The sequence below is a fragment of the Toxotes jaculatrix genome, chromosome 16, assembly GCF_017976425.1.
Source record: "Toxotes jaculatrix isolate fToxJac2 chromosome 16, fToxJac2.pri, whole genome shotgun sequence".
Taxonomy (NCBI): domain Eukaryota; kingdom Metazoa; phylum Chordata; class Actinopteri; family Toxotidae; genus Toxotes; species Toxotes jaculatrix.
The window spans coordinates 20,012,418-20,031,501 of record NC_054409.1 but is presented as its reverse complement, the minus strand read 5'-3'; the positions used below and the strand labels follow the sequence as shown (position 1 = coordinate 20,031,501).

General features: G+C 42.5%; 1 protein-coding gene across 1 annotated transcript in view; it reads right to left on the bottom strand.

Moving 5' to 3' along the window:
- col27a1a (collagen, type XXVII, alpha 1a) overlaps positions 1-18,555 on the bottom strand; it is a 64,722-nt gene extending 46,167 nt beyond the window's left edge. Inside the window, exons 1-4 of the mRNA XM_041059369.1 lie at positions 18,212-18,555; positions 13,491-13,561; positions 6,477-7,993; positions 2,986-3,039 (exon numbers count right to left, since the gene is read on the bottom strand). Of these exons, the coding sequence (XP_040915303.1) occupies positions 2,986-3,039; positions 6,477-7,993; positions 13,491-13,561; positions 18,212-18,264 (1,695 nt within the window). The 5' untranslated portion in view covers positions 18,265-18,555. The remainder of the gene's footprint in view (positions 1-2,985; positions 3,040-6,476; positions 7,994-13,490; positions 13,562-18,211) is intronic.
- Positions 18,556-19,084: the final 529 nt, after the last annotated feature.

Genomic DNA, 19,084 nt, shown 5'->3' with positions numbered 1-19,084 from the left:
TAAGCAGAGCTCAACACCTTTACTCATTTGAACGTTCTTTGTAGTCATAGCTTCCCAGGTTTTTATGTGAAATGTCCATCTGGGATCTGAATTAGTTTTATGTGCAGGTGAAGCAATGTGGAATAAGCTTATGTGACAGAGGAACAGTTTGGAGGGGAAGCATGAGGAAAGATGGGCGACAGAGGCTTTTTTTTCACCCAGACAAAGACCCTTTTGACCCAGCAGGATCCAGACGGACATATGCAGTCGGTCCTCAGATAGATACAGAATTGTGTACCGGCGATGCATCCACCGTATGTTTCCTCTCGCACCCTTCTACCACCGTCGTCATTGTACACCTACAAGCAGACTCGAAAGAGCTCGCTCTGACTAGCAGAGGTTTCTGTACTGACTGCCGTTGCCATAGCGACGGCGTCTCACACTCATATGTGTGGGATCAGAGGTCAGGGTTCATGGGTGGTGCTTGGTGGGCTCAATGGTGCTCTGTGTGTCATCATACAGACTTCCAGTAATCCAGGGCTACGAAGGGTCATGTAAAAAAAAAAAAGAAAAAACTGGCAGAGCTGCAAACTGCCCTCTCTTCAGCAAAACCCTGTGACTGGACTTTATGGTTTTTTCATGTGAGGTTAATTATTACAGTGATCAACGGGTGAATTTCTTTTCCCAAATTGAATCCATGCTCCTATCTTGGCAAGAGGGGAGAGTTTGGACAATATGTGTTTGTGAGTTCATGTTTGCAAGTGTGTACGTATGTGTGTAATCGTCTCAGTGTTTGCACACACACATGGCAGCAGCAATTAAACTTGATAAATGCTTTTGTTTACAGGAAAGCTCCATGATCTGTCTCACTCTTTATATAGGCAGGTCATAAACACAGCCACATATGTCTGTGCTACACGCTAAGGGATTAGTGCTGTAGCGTGTATACTCTTCTGCGTGAGCGGTGATGTGTACTTGTGTGTGTGTTAAACAAAATGACTGTGAGGTCAGAGTCAGACACTGGTGGCGTGTTTGTGAGTGACCCCCGTTAAAATGGCATCAAAACCAACGTCCTTTACAAGTGCTTTTTTATTGAAGAGGCTTGTTTTCTTTGTTTGCGCTTTGCAAACCAACCACTTCCACTGACAATGCCACAGGCAGTTCAACAGCTGGTTTGCCGGGGCTGACAAAGCCACGTCTAAGCCACCAGGATGTAAATCAGTATGAGGTGACTGGCTGGTACATAATGCTGATGAATGAGGCTCGACGCAGACACAGAAGCTTTACCAAGGACAACTTAGAGTCATAATTTTATGCCCAAACCAGTCCAGACTCCACCCAAAGTTGGAAGGACCGTAGAAAATTTGTAGAGAAATTATCAGTACCATTCCTTATATTGATTAATCACTTGCTAGTCCTGAATAGAGAAATTGTTCTTAAAAATCTCTAGTTAAATATGGGTTATATTTTGAGTAAAACTGCTGCTTTGTTACACCAAAATAGCTCCAACGAAAATCATACTTTAATAATACTTGGCTTGACCAAGTTCACACACTCCTGTGCTTAGATTTTTAAGCCCAGTTAAAGTTTTATTCCAGGTAAGTTTGATTTGGATCATGAGAAATCCACCTAAGTGGGGCTGATGCTGGGGAACTTTCTACTAGAGACGGGATGGGAGGTGCTGTGGGGCTTAAATAGCTTTAATTAGAGCCAGACAAAGACCTCCTTATACATCTATAGTGGTGGCGGATCACAGAGACTTTAGCTTAAGAGTCTCTCAGACACAGACACAAACAGTGAGTACTAATTAAAAAATACACAAGCGCATTCATTCAAATATATGCAGTATGTATGTACAGTGTAGACATGGACTAAAAGCATAAATAATTTATATCTGGTGCATTTAGATGATTCTATTGTTTGAACTGACTGAGTTGGTTGTTTGGCTGAGTTTGCTTGGTCCTGATGATGATGCTGGAGAAAAAGTTTAGGGATCACCAAAGTTATTACAATTGATCCTGAAGGAAGGATGAAGGAAAAAACCAAATCATTAAAGTCTTTGGGATTCACCTTCACGGCAGCACGGTATCAAATATCATGGCAATGCATCTGATAACTGGTGAGATATTTCAGTCTGGACTAAAGCGATGGGAAGACTAACATGTGCAAACATATACAGACGCACACCATCCCTTTCATGGCGAGGACGTGAGGAAGTGAAGGAGAATTCCTGTAGGAAGACCCAAGAATGAGACAATATCTATTTAACTGCCTTGGAGAAAGAGGTCTTTCATTAGTCCAGAATGGGATTCCTATGAAGTGTCGGTGCAGCCTGCTGCAACAGCTCAGTGAGGGGAAGAAAGTCCAGTGGAGCCATGTGTTCCCTGTCTGTTTACAGTGCTTTTATTAGGCATCCTGTGGCACAGGCAGCCTTTTGAAAGGCCGTCTTTATAGGAGCTTTCCTGTTTATGCTTAGGGGTGGGAGGTCAGCACTCACAGCCCTGTGCTGAATATGGTCAATCTCCCTGCATAGGAAAACTTTGTGCGTTAGTATGTGTGTGTGTGTGTGTCAGCTGGGTGATGGGAGGGATTTAAAGTGATGAGGGAGCCTGGCTTGGCAGGTTATTATTGTAACTGCAGAAAATGGTCCAGGACTTTGCCTTCTAGGCTGGAACACGCAGATACTGTCCCCTCTGTCCTTGTCTGTCTGTTTGTCTGGCTGTTTTTCTGAGTCACTTCTCTGCCAAAGGGGTTATTACTGGCTGTTTGTGTTTGTGCCTTCAGTCAACACGTACGTCAGCAGCAGTAGCAAAAACACAAACAAACACACACACACAAACACACACACACATACCCACAATAAACCTAAATAAAGACACACTCATTAGCACAGTTACATTTAAAAAATCTTGGGGTTGAACACCAGACAAAGTTACTTCTAGAGATTTGAAGAGGAAGTGTGTTAGATGTGGCTGGAGGTGTTTGAGGGCATGCAAGGAAACTTACCCGAGGACCCCTCTTGCCTGACAGGCCTGGCTTCCCCGGAGGTCCTGGCAGTCCCTGGAGAGAGAACATTCAGTCAGTGTTGCATACCGACATATACCCTACAGATGACTGTCTTATAAGCAAACTTCTTTTATCATAATCAATCAAAACCATTAGGTCATTAAGACTCCTCTGTGTATGTGTGTGTCCAGAGACAGGCTGCACACTGGCTGCAGGATAAAAAGTGACACCTTTTCCCTCTGATGTAATTCCACCCCAAGGTGATGAGAGTTCAGCCTTATCCATCAGGAAGTTCTGAGGCTGTGCGGCAGGAAACCGTAGAAACACTAGAAATAACAGGTCATTTCCTGCACGACTCAATGCTCCTGTGTCGTTTTATCAGCCTTGTGCTCATTCGTTTTCTTTTAATCAAAATAGAGGCAAAGGAGAGGTGGAAAAAAGGAGCACTTGTGGGCGCTGTGGCTAACTAAGATCCACTTATAGGGCTCTGCATCCCAATGTGTGTTAAAGCTTCTATATAAAATGTTTTGTTCACTGTAAAATGCATTACAGTATTTTTACTATGTTGTTAAATTCGATGCCTGACATATCATAGATACGAGGATGTAGTGAAAAAGGCAGCAGTGTCTACTATAAAGCGCAGTTACTCACGTGTGAATGTTGTACCCTTTCTGTAGTTTCCTCATCTCAATTTTCACAAGGCTATGAACTTTAAGAGACAGAGGGCAACTTCAAAAACAATCTCAACTTCAAAACAATGCCGACCTCCACACAGCTTTAAGTCTAAAGGTTATTGTATTCACAGCTAATACCTGTGTGCCTGTCTGCGATCTGGTTTATATCGCTCTGATGATTATAATTGGCCCCCCACCATCTCTTCCAGGACGACCTCCATGGTTGAGACCACCCCTATTGTTACAGGTGGTGTGCTCAGTGGTAGCCAAAAGACCTGTCAACATCAACACACACCGCTGTCCATCTTCACACTTCCACCCCCTGGTTTGGCTCTCCTTCCTTACACTTGTTTGTTTGTTTATTCCTGCTGTCTTTTCCTCTTTGCACCTGTCCATCTTTAACATAGTTCTCTCTTTTTAGGAGAATTTCTTTGTTGTCTAGTCTCACAGAATTCCCACAGCAGTAAGTATTTTCCAATCACAACATTTCAAACACACTCTGATGGCAAAGGTTGTTTTCAGTTATGAGGTTTAGACTTGTAAACTGTGTCCATCAGGAAGTTAAGGCATGATTTGTGCCACCTCACATCTGAATCTGAGTTATTCATTCAGTTTTGCTCTGATTGATCTGTGAAAGCAATTATTTCAAAGTTTTAAAATATTGTTTGAATTTACTGGTTTGAAATTCATTCATAATTTAACATAAGTACTCAGGCTCGCAGGTACAAATCAACTGAATACAGAGGACTAGGATCAGTTCAGGGTTAAATTAGATTTAAAGTCACAGCCAGTACAGCTTCAATTAAAAGTTAATCAAATATAAAGTCTCACTTTCAGCTATCACATATAAGTTCGGAACATATTCAGGTGTGCAGTGGAACAGATCTCAGAGGAAGACATTTTTAAAGCCCCAGTAAGGAGCCAAAGGTGATTCAGATGTGGGGCTCTGCCATATCTGTGCCTGCACTGGATGTTTCTCCTGGCAGCCAGAGTGCAGCTTCTGCACACTGAAAACATCAGTCCATGATGGTTTCAGTAGAAGACGTTTTACACAGCACAAGTGATGAATGAAAAAGCTAGTGGCCAAAACCTCAATGAATATAACGCTTTTCATTGGCTTTTCACTTTGTCATGTATGTGTGTGTGTGTGTGTGTGTGTGTTGTGTGTGTGCGTGTGAGTATACACATGGCATATGTGTTTATGAAATCCAGACTGTGTTGAAAAGGAAGCCTAACTGGGTTCATCTGGGATCTCCCAGGGCACTACATAGCAGCACAGACACACACCTACACACACACCCAAACACACACACACAGACATGAGTGCAAATACCCACATGCACACATTCATGCATGCATGCTCACAATAAATAATCCATCAAGTCTAATATATCCTACCCTGTCCTGGGACTGCATGTAAGTCAGGACTCTGACAAAACACACAAACACACATTTCTAAGCACATGTAATAGAAAGCCTAGAACATGTACACAGATTCTGCATACTCCTAGGCCCATAATCAGACCACATGCTACAGTTTCTGTTCTGACCCTTTTGAGTTTCATATAGTTGCATAGAGCTTCAGCAGTTGAAAATGTGTCAGACAGTCTGTCAGTAAATGAATGAAGGACTCCTAAAATCTGTTTTCTATCACAGATCCCTTTCTATTGAGACTGCAAGTAGTGCTTTGGTTCATTGTTATGACAATCAGGTCTGGTGTGGACATCCGTTTCGAGATAAATTAGTCAACACAAGACAATCAACACTCTGCAATCCACAGAAGCAAATTACAGACCACTACAGAGAATAAGGTGCATATATCAGACAGCCTCTGCTCACATGTCAAACTATAATGACTCAGTCACAAGGGCTTTAAATACAAGTACAAACACACCCAAAACATGCTGAGGAGACACTGAGGTCTGACTGTTCAGGCCACATTTGGCAATCAAAATCTGTGTAGGCCATTATACGTGGCATATAACATGGTAAAACTCCCAAGCACAGTTTGTTGAAACTGAAAAACTTCTTAAGTATTTAACTGCTCACATTTGTGTGAGTGTGCTGGCAACTTTTCTGTTAAGAAGCAGTCACAATTTTTTCTCAAATAAAATCATCTATGGGAAGCTAAATTTGGTCTCAAGTGGTCAGACAAGATGAAACTGAGCTGCCCTCTGATGCTGGGTGTGAACTGAAATCCTACTTCCTGTGATATACTTTAGGCCTAGCCTACCTTTGCGCCTGCACTAGCAAGCTGAATGATGGTGTTTACTGACTGCTTTGACCCTTGACTCAGCTTTGAAAGAGGCCCATATGACCTCCACTAGCCCTCTATGACAGAGGAATCTGGTGCAGAGACGGCAAGGCGTCAGACCTGACACGTCACACCCAGCCTGGAGGGTTCTGGTGCACACAGGAAGGAAGAAAGGAGGACAGAAAAAGTAGGATTTCTAACCTGTGTGGGAAAGGAAATAGTGCCACAGTAACCTACATATCTCTGTGGTCTCTTATTTCCAGCCCCAGAGTGACTAGATTCAAACCTGGCCTTTCAGTAGTGACAAAGACCAGTACAGATTGGGATGTCTCTAATGGAAGTACTTAAATTCACTTTCACCTCTTTGCTAATGTAAATCATCCAATTCCCCACTCGCAACTGCTGGCACAAACAGCTGAGACAGTCCAAGCCAAGCCAAGCCAAAAAGAACGCACTCAAGTTCATATGTGCCTATGATGTAAATTTACTCAATTTGCCCTTTTTTGTTGCTTGCTCACAGAGACATGCTCACATAACCAACCCAAGAGACCATAGATGCTTACCAGTGGGCCTGCTTCTCCTTTCTGTCCTTTAGATCCAGCCAGCAGGGAAAACTGAGTGGGTGGCACCTCCCAGCTCTGGAAGCCATCAGTAGCAGGTGATGTTACTGTGTTGTATGAAGGTCTGGTTGGTGCTGGGGTGACTGGAGCCTTGGTTGTTTTGACTTGCTTTGTTGGCTTGGTGACCTGTTTGGGGACTGGCTTGGAGGTTTTAGTAGTTGTAGTTTTGGAAATTGTTGATTTTGAGGGGTTGACTTTGGTAATTGTTGGTTTAGAAGGGACAACTTTGACAGAATTTGCTTTGGGTTTGGATGGAGTGGCTTTGGATGTCGTAACTTTAGGATTGGGAGATGTTTTCTTGGCTGTGGTGGGTTGTGGTTTCTTTGGAACTGCACCTTGGTCTGATAAGGCTGAGTCAGGTTTTGTCTTGGAGGGTTTGGTGCTGGTAGTGGCTGGAATAGTAGGTTTTTTCTTGCCATCTGTTCTTTCAATTGTCTTTTTGGGGCTGTTATTAGGAGTGGGCTTTGCGGCAGTGGGTTTGGAGGGTTTCTGATTTGAAGCTTGAGAAGTGGTGGGACTTGGGGTTGATGGTTTTGTGGGGGGTACTCTTGTCCTGAGTGGTGCTGTGACAGTTTCGGTCCTGGCCTTCTGAGGCGGGGAGACCAAACCAAGCTGGACTGTGACTGGCATCACAGTTCTCAGCAGGGGTGTAGGAATGGTCCCAGGGTTGGGCTTCATTGTTTGAGTGGGGGCCACATATCTGACAGCTGAGGCAGCAGCAGCGACACTCCTGGCAAGGCTCAGCCCCGTAGTCTTCCTGGCTGTTTCCGGGCCACCACGTTTAGGGGTAGCAGCGGTAGCTGTGATGTTTGTTTCTCGTGGTAGGATTGGAAGCAAGGGAGGAAGGTTAGGCCTGTATGTGTCAGCTTCCCTGCACTGTTTCTTAATGTACCTGCAGTAGTTGTGAGCTGCCTGTGCAGAAGGGACCAGGTCAAATTGGCAGATGGCTCCTTCAAAGTGTGCTGAGGCTTGCTGCTGGCTTGTCCGTCCCAGCAGGAAGGAGCCCTGGAGCTCTGGAGCCAGTCCCTCCTCACTGTCCCACTCAAAGTCCGCATGAACACTCTGCTCTCCGCAGGAGGCATATAGAGTCACTCTCTGTCCGTTAATTCCAACCGCCAGCTGGTGCCACTGACCATCATGGGGCTCATAGGGCAATGCCACCGAGGTGTTTGGCCCTGTGTGAAGAACCAGATTGCCCGGTACAAGCTGCAGACCAAGAAGGAGCTTCCTGCGCTCTGAGAGCAGGGTGAAGAAGAAAGCACTGTTGACACGATGAGAGCGCACACTCAGGACCAGTGCCAGGTTGGGCCAGATGGCCGCTGGGAAGACTGAGCGCAATGGAGCCTCGATCTGTGCCCGCTGGTTGAGGATGATCCCTGATCTGAATGGAATGACCCCTGCTGGCACCGAGCGTGACGGCTTTTCTCCCTTAAGCCCCAACTTTTGGAGGATGTCCACATCTGGATAGAAGGGAGAGTGGTGTTAGAGGTGCAAATAACTATGACTGAATTATTTATGAAGGTTACACACCAGTGCTGTTAGACAAAAGTAAAAATGAAATACTATTATATGCTCTCTTTTGAACATGGAGAGATTTAAAGTCATTCCTTCCATGATTTCTCTGATTCATTATCTGTCTTATATGTTCTGTAACCTTCCTATACAGAGGTGACCGTATTTCCTGCCATAACTTAGTACCTGGAAACACATTATCAGGTACATCCTCTTGCAATTTCCTCTGCAAAAAAGAAAACTGGCTACATATGTAAATACAGAGGGGAAGTTTAGTATTAACAAAATTCAAACATCACACAAGGACAATGGCAGCACAATTGTAAGAGAACAGGAGACCAATTGTTTTCACACTGAGCATCTGGACTGAAATGTTTGCTATTGCATGTGCCAAAAGTGGACAGAATTAATACCAGTTTTGTTGATGTGATAAAACTTAGGCTCATGGACCCTTCAGCAACAATTACACACACACATCAACAAGTCATGCTGAAGAAAACTATTAAACATCTTAAAAATATTAACAGAACATACTGGACTTATTATAAGAATGTGCTCTTCCTGAAACAAATGAGGCTTAGGAAAAATATTTTATCTATCTCTGCCGGTTGGATTTACTATACTGGCTTATGTGCAAATTTTAGAAAAATTGGCACAACTTTTTCAAAATAGAACCCATCTATATTTTGCTATCACCCATGACAGGCATGGCAATATCACAGCCATATGTCTTGTCAGATTCATCTTTCAGCCAAAACAGAACAGCATTTCATGCAGAAATGGAGCTCAGACACTGTACGGTGAAGAGATGGGAAAAATAAAGTTAAAACAAAAAATGACATACAAAGAATAATAAACTCACTGGGTTTTGAGGCCACCAAACTGCTTCTGTAAACTGTCTAGTGCAGCTATGGTCAAAATAAATGACTATGTATAGGTCCAGACAGACAAAAACTAAGCTGATGGTAGGGGAGTGTGGAGTCATCCTTGTTTATTGGTTGGTTCATGATCTCTGAGTGGGTGGATGTTGCAGAGGTGCTGTGGTGGCTTTTGTTTCAAATGTCAGTGGATTGCAGAGTCATGCTTCTTTCCAGCAAGGCAAGCTGTGGCATAGTCTTGATTGTATGGCTCTCATGAAGCACAAAACAACTTTAAGCATGCACACAACAAATGGGCCCCATCATATAGCATGTTTATTGCTACACAGGCCTGCAACTTCTTAAAAGGACCTACCCAATGCAGGGAATATATTTATCGTATATATTTATCCCTTAACAATACCATCATATTTTTGTAGGGATTGAGAGTGCCAATAACTAACCAGGGTCATGTGAGACACAGAGCAAGATAAGACTTTGTCGTTGGTGTTCACCCCGTGCTGACAGAAACATGGCTGGTAGAGGTAATTGTGAGGGGGCTCAGTCAAGGCCAAAGCAGCCAGTACCAGGAACGCACAGTCAGGCTAAAGGACCTAATCCTCTCTTAGTAACCATCTGGCCAACGCACTCCTCTATGAGGCGAAGAGAACTTGTTGCTGTAAAAAGCTAACAAACGTGTTTGTGGGTTTTGAGGCACAGGGGGCAGAGTTCAGGCTCTATATGTACATTTTCTGACAAAATTAAATTACTTCCACACCAATTGGCAAATCTGAGTGCTTGTTAAAGTATGTTCAAGTATATGTGCTGGAAATCTTTGCTTCACTGATATCAAGGCATGGCCTCTTTGTTTTAAGGCTATAGGGGATTAATGAACCGAAGGACATCGGCATCATCAGAGAACTTCCCCTTTTGCTTTCTACTCTCTGTGCTTCTCACCAGTATAGTTAGTCTGGACATTCAGAACATGACCACAGTAACCACAAGTCAGTCCAGGATCTCCCTGCCTGGAGGCCAAATACAGTTTCCAGCCTGGAGGCCAACTGTGACTTTCGGTTCAGTTCTTCAGTCTCAGTGGTCCCAGCACTTCTCCATATGACCTGTGATCTCAGACCTAGGGCCCTCGCTATCTTTATTGTCTGTTGGTTTATTCTGACCTGTGGTCATAGGGCCTTGTCTAACAGGGACATGTGTATAGAAGATATAGAAAAGATAGAAAAGTGGACAAGCGGTGTTGATGAGTTGACAGAAAGGACAAATGAGGGGTTAGACAGATAGGAAGTCCTAACATTTGCTTATGAGCCATGGAGAGCAAGGACTTCAGTGAGATGCTTGTTTTCCTAGTGTACAGGGTTTGCTTTATTAGGCCACTGCTGATCCATCAGATGGTGAAAATATATAACTGCATGGAAACTGTTTTTAAAAACTGTTTTGAGCAGGAATTTGATCCTGGGCAGCACTGGCAGTTATCAAGGAATTAGACCTGAGGGAGGAAGCAGCTCAGAACTCAAATGTTTTTTCCTGTCAAGCAAAAACTTCACTTAAACTAATCTGTCCAGTCTGGAACTACTGACTGCAACTAGTACGTAACTAGTTTTAAAATTTTACACAGAATTGCACTCATACAACACACATCTAAAACAATAATTTTTTGCACAGTGAAAAGTGATCCAAATGTAAGCATGCCTTTTATATAAAGATTTCTTTATGGTATTTCCATGCACTGTATAGGGTTGTAAGACTTTCCTTTGCCTCAAAACATTAGGGTTTTATAAAATAGTCTGATGAAACAAGACCTACGTGGGTTTTAGTGTATACCCATCCACACACTGAATTCTCCTATATGTGTGGTCTCTTCTGCAATAAAGGACAACAGGACTTGGCAGTGAAGCAGGGGGTGCATTACATGTATCTGTTCTGTACATAGATCCCTGTCTCCAAACCTCTTTATTTAAATACCACTTGCACTATTACTGGGGCATACATTACCATATGGTTTTAAATATACAGCATACTGTGTGGATGTGAACACATACACACACACAAATACACACACAGACTTGTGTTTAACACATGGCTGGAGTTCATAAGCCTTGCTCTGTGCCAAGTCACTCAAGTCGGACAGAGAGAATATCCAAGGCTCTTCACTCTGAAATGTTATCCCTTGTAGAGGATGAAGTCACCGATTCACTCGAACACACTCAAATGATCGCTCTTTTGGCTGGCCAAACACTCGTCTACACTGAGCCATTTATGATATTTCTTAGCGGAAAAATCATCCTCACACCAATACATTGCATGTATTCCCACAATATCAGTTTTGGAGTCAACACTTGCGAAAGCAAATAACACTCCTGCAAATGTATAAAACAGAAAACTGAGGCTGCTTCACATGATTTAAATCAGAGACTAATTTTTTGGCACTTTGCTTTCATTTGGAAAGAGATACACACAGAAAATGTAGGGAGAGATGTAGAGGGGTATGACGTGCATCATTCATGCCCAGCCAAAGTGAGACCAGGGACACTGTGGGAATTTAGCTGTGCAACTTAGCTTAAAAACTTGACAGCTGACAAGAGATAAGGTGAGAGAGAGATGTAATATGCAGCTAAGGCCCCTGGCCTGAATCAAACCATTGATTTTGTGTTATGTTTGTGAAATTTAATTAGAGCCTGACCTCATTGCTGATATATTATTAGTATTGGTGTATATGACAGTTGATGAATGCCAAAGATGTTCTGAAACAACAGTGTCACCATTCTGTAGTTTTCAGAAAGTAGCAAAAGTTTATTTTTCGACTGTAAAATGCCTAGTACATTTCTTGCTGAGGAAAATTTAGTTGTATTTATTTAATGGGATGTTAGGGTTTCATGGGATGTTAAGCTACGGCAAAACTGACCATTTTCTGAAATAAAACGATCTCACAGTACAATACAATATGAAACTTTTTGTTTGTTTGTTGTTGAATTATTGTTAGGTAAGCATTTGGTCAGCCCTGAGCCAGCTGTCTACCAGTGGGCCCGAAGAGTGATTTTGTGGAATACACTGCTTCTTAACAGGGTGATCAGGAGGAGCTTTTTCCTCTATAAAATGCAGCTTGGCACTGGCTTTGCCTGGTGCCTCACTGTGGTAGTGGTGGTAGTGTGAGAAGCAGAGTTGCTATTTCAGAAACCAAAAAAGTCACACTCCCTTCCCCACTCACTCTGGACTGTCTGGATGTAGTCAGTCAACTTGTGCTGAAGAAGTCCCTGATGAATCTACTGCAGTGGGTTTGAAGATACATTTTTTGCATTCATCATACACAGTGTTACCAGATTTGACTGACACCAAGTAGCTCAATCTTGGCCTAAAACCACCTCAGTTGTGATAAACATAAGCACTTTTTTTGTTTTTATTTCTATTGATTTTTGCCAATCTGATATGCTTGTTTTTGTAAAGTCTGAAGCAGGGTGGGGGGAAATGTGATAAGGCATCACGTAAAATAACAGATGTAAGCTTTTACATGCCTTATCACAGAGCTTTGACTTTGCAACCACACAACAATTTGAAGTGGAAAAAAAGATTTCAGCCTCATAGTAATTAACTGAGGTGACATTTGGTTTTTCAGCCATCAGTTTTCAGTTGCTGTGTGTCGGGCCCATTGAACTCTGTGCCCCGTCAGTCTCAATCACAATAACCAGAGAAGAGAAGGGGCCAATTCACTCAACTGTAACTATGACTTCTCATCAGGGGAAACTGCCAAAAGGTACAAAAAGAAGCTCAAATGATCACAAGCTGCCCAAAACAAATTTTAACCACCCTATCAAATAAAGAGTAAAATGTAGTATCTGGCAACAGTGGCGACAGAGGCTGATAAGCTGTCTGTAACACACTGTGTTATAAATGCTCCACTACAGCTACTTTCTGTGTCCGTCTGCACTTGGTGCAGTGTATAGTGGGGTTATAAAGGATTTTTCACTGAAAACATCTGCCTGCTGCAGCTGTAAATAAAGCTACGAGAGCAGTGAGAGTGAAGCAAACCAGTAAATTTGAGGGCCTGGGAGATAAACAATGATAATCAATTATCAATGCACTGATCGTTGTCACTTTAAGCTGATTAGATAAGATTAGAAATTAGATTAATACTTTTCTAAGAGGAAACTTCAGCAATAGTAGTCGTGTATTTGAAGTGGTTATCTTGTGTCTGGAACAGTGACCTTTACTCCCCGTCTACTGAACGATGTAAATCATAGAAGTGAGACAGGAGTGTTTTGAGAGCCATTTTTCTCATTAATGACCAGCTTTGAATCTATGATCTGATCACTCCCTTACTCACTCAACTTAGCTTACTCAACACTTGTTGTCAAGACAACGGTCGGCCCAATTCTCATAGCAATGTGTTTACGTGCTTGGGCAATGACCAAACAGGCAAAGGATAACTCCAAATCCCCCCCCCCCCCCCCCCCCCCCCACCCCCAACCCCCAGTGTTCCAATAATCTTTACAGTTTTTTCCACTGGTAAACTTTACAGTACAGAAAGAGGTGAGAAAGTGAGGTGGCTGAATGGAGATGAGTGGAAGCCATGTCTTACCTTCAGAGTGTACTTGTGTAAGTCCCAGGTAACAAGTACAATATAAAACGGTACAGAGCAATAGGGCTCTCCTGGGGGAGGAGAAGAGAGGTCGTTAGAAACAGACAGCAGTCACACAGTGCTGAATCATGCAGTTACTGATGTTTAACTCTTAAAATAATTTGGTACCATCTTCTACGAAGGCATATTTTATGACGGTGTTTATAAGTTGTAACTAATGGTTTTAATACATCACTTAAATCATAAATTAAATTACTACTAATGCTTTATTAACACATTTTGGGTTACCAGGTTGTTAAAACCCTATTGGCTGCTGTGCATTTATTATCTGGTTACAATGCAGTTACAAATGTTAGTAATCCATTAATGACTTTTTATGTGTTTCACACTTTCTATAAACCCATAAATAAAAATAAGACATTAATTGAGGGTTTTAATTATCAAGAAGCAGTTGTAAGTGTTAATACGTTGTTTTTAAATTAATTTCTGTACAGACAGTCGAACAGATGAATAAGTCCAAAGCATTTTTCACAACTTGGCAACACAAAACTTGTCTTCATTAGCACTTGTAATAGATCAATAAAGCATTTGTAAAGTATTTATTAACTTTTAATAAAACCATTAGTTTTTGGAGCCGTTATAAAGAGTGCCTTGTTAAAATGTGGTACCAGTAGTTTGAAGAACTTGAAGCTGACTGAGAAATGTCCTGAACTGTGCTTTAATGAAGACAGAATGGCTGGGATTAGGAAATCTATGGCATGTGTCTTGATAGGCTACAAAAACATGACATAGACTGAGATTACAAAACTGATGCCTTCAGTATCATAAAAAAAGATTATCCGTAATCATTGTTTTTACATCACACCAAAACATATGCTTTGCTGCTGAGCTACTGATATCATGTGAACAAAATAGGAGCTGGATTCTGCAAAAGCACTTACAACTCAGAGCACCTCTCTCCAAAACACACACACACACACACACACACACACATAGCTTCAAGTTGTGGTTTGTAAGGCAGAAATACTATTGTAGACATGTCCATCAACCCTCTACCCCAAAACCAAAAGTGTATGCACACACACACACATGCACACAAAACAAAAATGAAATGGTCTCTCTCAGCACCCTCACCACATCCAGGTGTGCAATAAAGCTAAAGGAGACTGATTGGCAAGTGGACTGAGAGCTCAGTGGGGGACTGAGATCTGGTGACAGGCAGGGGAGCCACTGTTTACCGCTGGAGGTCATCCAGACACACATGGTCACACACAAGTTGGGGGAGGAAATGTGTATAGCAGCTGTGGCTGGAGGACCACAGAGAAGCAGGCAGACACAGGCATGGGCCAAGGACTCTAAATACATAAATGTGGGAAAGACAGTAACTATTGTGTAAACAAATTTACCCACAAAAATGTGAACAAAAACAGGAATAAAAAGGCCTTCTCTTTCTCTTTTAAGAAATATTACTCCAAACAACTTCCACATTAACCTGCGGCTGCTTCCCCCACTGGCCTGAATGATTATAATCAAGGTGTGTGTACATATCTAAGTGTATGTGTGTGTGATGGTGTGCTTACATGTGTGTTTGTGGTGTCTATGTCTCCTGCTCCTAGTTGCTAATAAAGCTTCATCACAATCAGCCCCACACACAGCTGGCTGTGGTTACTCAGGATGTGTGTGAGTGCTTGTCTGTGTGTGCGTGTGTGAGTGAGTGTGTATCTCCCAGACTTCCAGCTGGTCGTGGTCTCAGTCAGGTTCTTATCAGCTGAGGAGAGATCCGCTTTCTGAAAATGACTCATGAGTGCTGAGATTTTTTACTGCGGCAAATTACGCTCATTCTGTCCCACAGGCTGTTTACATCTGTGGAAACTGAACCAAGTTTCCTGGGCAACAGCGTGGTTTATTTTGGCTTTTCACACTAAAAACTTCACGTAGCTTGTTCAGAGTTTCATTAGGGTGCTTTTGTAGTGTATGTGACAGGTTAGGATTTTTCTTGTGTAGGGAAGTTGACGGCAGTCGCGCTCAGGTGGGTTTGTGCACAGTGGACATTTAAATCAGCAGGGCTGACATCTGTAAGTGACCCTGTCTGGGGCGGTTTTCATACAGCAACAGTGAGCTACGACAAGACTCCCACAGGCAATTTTGGCTGAGTGGACAAAATACAGGCCCAATGAACAATACCTCCTCATGCGTCATCCATTAAACCAGACAGTCTAACCTGTATATTGTGCTGTGAGCCACTGAACTCACATTTCAAAGACAGGAGGGGGAAGAATTCTGCTCTGTACTGCTGATACCATCTTCCCTTACCCAATGAACCTCGGCTGATCTTAACTGTGATTAGTACACACATCTCCTTTGCTATCAAAAAGCCAAGTCATTTAGTGGGAAAAAAACATAGTGGAAAGACACTACTTGTGTGACTGAGCAATAAACTGATGGAGAGGGTGAGTCAGAGTATGTGGATGTTTGTTGCAATGTCTTCAAAATATCCTAAACTGGCAGAGGAATTCACTCACTCAAACTGTAATCTGCAGCAGTTATCTGCAGATTATAAACTCTCTTTCTCTGTTGCACTTCTCGTCATTTTTTTGGCATTGCTGTCTTCATCTATTTGCCTAAAACTTGACAGCATTAACCATGTCTAAACTCTGATTCTAACCTCTCGACCCTCGAAACCACCACCACCCCCTCTCCACGCACACTCAAACAGCAGTCTGTCTGCAGGCCAGCAACCAGTCAAAGGTTGAGAGAAAGCTGCTGAGAAGCCAGTATAGTTTCTCTTCACAAGCTTGGACTCACTGATTCCCTGAAAGGATTTCCCAAAGGTGATTCTGCCCCCTCAACACACACACACACTTTGGAAAATTCCACAGTGTGGATGAACTGACACTAAAGCTGATGAGGAGAATATAACTGGCATCTCTGAAGACCACTGGTATTTTTGTATGTTCATTATTTGTTTCCCTGCAGTCAGATCATTTCTCACTTCAGACTGTTTACTTCGTGCTTGTCAAATGACCTGCATCAGCTTTTGTTTAGGAGGAGATGAAAGGTGCGAAATTGTATGTGACTCATTGTGATACACTGCTTGACTTGGGTTTACTGGCAGCTGAAAGGAATTATAGAGCAACAATGACTGACTCAGAAAGTGTATGAGTGGTTTTATTTCACACTTACAAAAAGTGTGTAAAAAGTGTGCAAAAAAAAATTCTAATATATACCAATATTTTGTACATGAATAATTGCATGCAAAAAGCCAGGAGTTAGGCATAAAGGGCGACACCATGTGGACATGTGGGTAATGATGCTCCACGCAGCTGACACCTCGCAGGTTGACCAATGCACATTGTAAATGAATGATGTAGTTGAACCGAGGCTACATTTGTGAGGATATAAAAACCCCTAAAACCATTTGTTGACGTTTCTTAACACCTGACAGTTTCTGCACAACATCCAGCCACGTGTGATTAACTGATACCATTTGGCCAATTTGTTTTAATTTAAAATTGGGGGGCGGTGGGTCAAATGTCTGGACTTTCCTTCTTCCAAGACTTGACTGTATCGCCACTATCTCTGTCACTATCTGCACCATTACCCAGACCAGATGTTCACTGCGCAATAAAATCAAACATCAACCAAAGGTACGAATAACGCACGCATGTATAAATGAATGAATGAAATACTTTACGCATATTGTGCAACAGCTGGCTGCTGCATGCCGTAGCCAACTCCAGACCAAGGTCCATACATTACACTAGCCCGATGTGTTTTTCATTGTCTGTGAAAACCTGTGCTGTAAACACTTGCCTTTAACATCTGTATTTTATGTCACAGAGCTGTAAAACTCATGCCATCTGCAGATGTTTTCGTAAATAAACTGATACGTGGTGTTATCAGGGAAACTATTGCATAAGTTGATGTCACTGTTTTACCTCACTAACTATAACAGTCTTTTCTTTAAAGTTGGAAATCTCATCCACCTTTTTTTTTTTTTTTTTTAAATCTCCTTTTAACTACCCTGCGTAAATGTGGCTGTGGACTCTGAATGCGTAAACGGGAAAACATGGAAAGCATCCCAACAAAATCTGTGTTAGGCTCCAGTGGATGCTGATGAACCTCTCATGAAACTTTATAGGTCGGAATAATTGCCTGCTTTGCTTGCTCTATCAGATGAGTCAGTTTACTGAACACTATTTAACAAAATCTCTGCATGCACCCATTGTGTATTTGCTGCAAAGACTTTCAAACACTTGAATGAACACGATCTTTCTTGCACAAATCAACACAGACAGGAGGGGAAATTAAATATAGCCTCCACAAATTGCTACCAAGTGAACTTGGTGATAATGTTCGGTCTTTCTGTGCAGTTTAAATAAAAGTTATAATGAAAAATTAGAGGGAAAATGAGGGAAACAAAGATTTTGACAAATACATCTTTTTTTGGCAAAAATGATAGTAAATGTCATTCAAATTAAAATCGTGACAAATGAAACCCATGGTTCAAAGAGACCCATACAAAGCCTCAGTGGTCCCTAGTGGACACCTTTCCTGGACCACAGCCAGCCGGCACACCACAGGTAAGCACATGGAGACATACAGCTCCTTAAACTGCAAGTCAGACCTCGCCAGCGACCGGTGACACCTCAGTTCTTTCCAACATCCTCGCATAAGAGCACACAGAAGCAATAAAATAAATGAAAATAAATGTTACTCACTTTGTGTCTAGATGAGAGGTTCTGCAATCTCTCCTTCGGGTGCCTAAATTCATTTGTATTCATTTGTCCTGGCAGTCAAAAACCTGATCCGTTAATCACAGCGTGACTCCTTTGCAAAGGGGGCAGAAGACACCGGTCGCCGTTTTACACATTTGACAAGCTTGAGGTGAACTTCCAGAGGAAAAAACTCATGTTGAACTGCCTGTCAAGCCCGACATAAATTCCTTCTGGCAGGCTGGTTTGACAGAGAGTTTTCCTGTGCGATTGCCTGTCGATATTCCCCTGTGTTTCATTCATTTATGCCGATCCAGATTGAGGGACGCGCAGCCGGAGAGAAAGCTGGGTTCTTTTGGAGGGGGTTACGGAGTCAGGAGCGTTGGACTCATCCCTTTCCTTTTTAAATAGGCTTTCTGTGGGTAAAGCGATGGCAAATGCACCGCACGACCAGGTGTCAAGTTACAAACCCAGCGGTTGTATCGAGCAACTACACGCCTTCTCCAGGGGGTGGCCACATGGATCCTTCCCAAAGCCTCATGCACCGGTAAAAACCAAATGAATGAACCACGGCGACACTCGTGGGGAAGCGCTTCACAGTCAGAAGCTGCCAAACAGGGATGCCTACAGTCACTGCAGAGACTCTCCTTTATTTCTGCACCTTACTGTCCCTCAGTGTGTGGAACAAGGGCGATGGTGTGTGAGAATTATTCATCAAAGCAGCGCTTTATGACTTTATTGAAAACTTTGTGTCTCATTCCTCCTAGGAATTAAAATGGAGAAAAACACAAGGGGAGTTTGGAAACAACTATGAGCAACCTACTGGAAAGGTTACACATTTTCATTCTCTGGAAAGATCTATCTCTTATTTTGTCACAC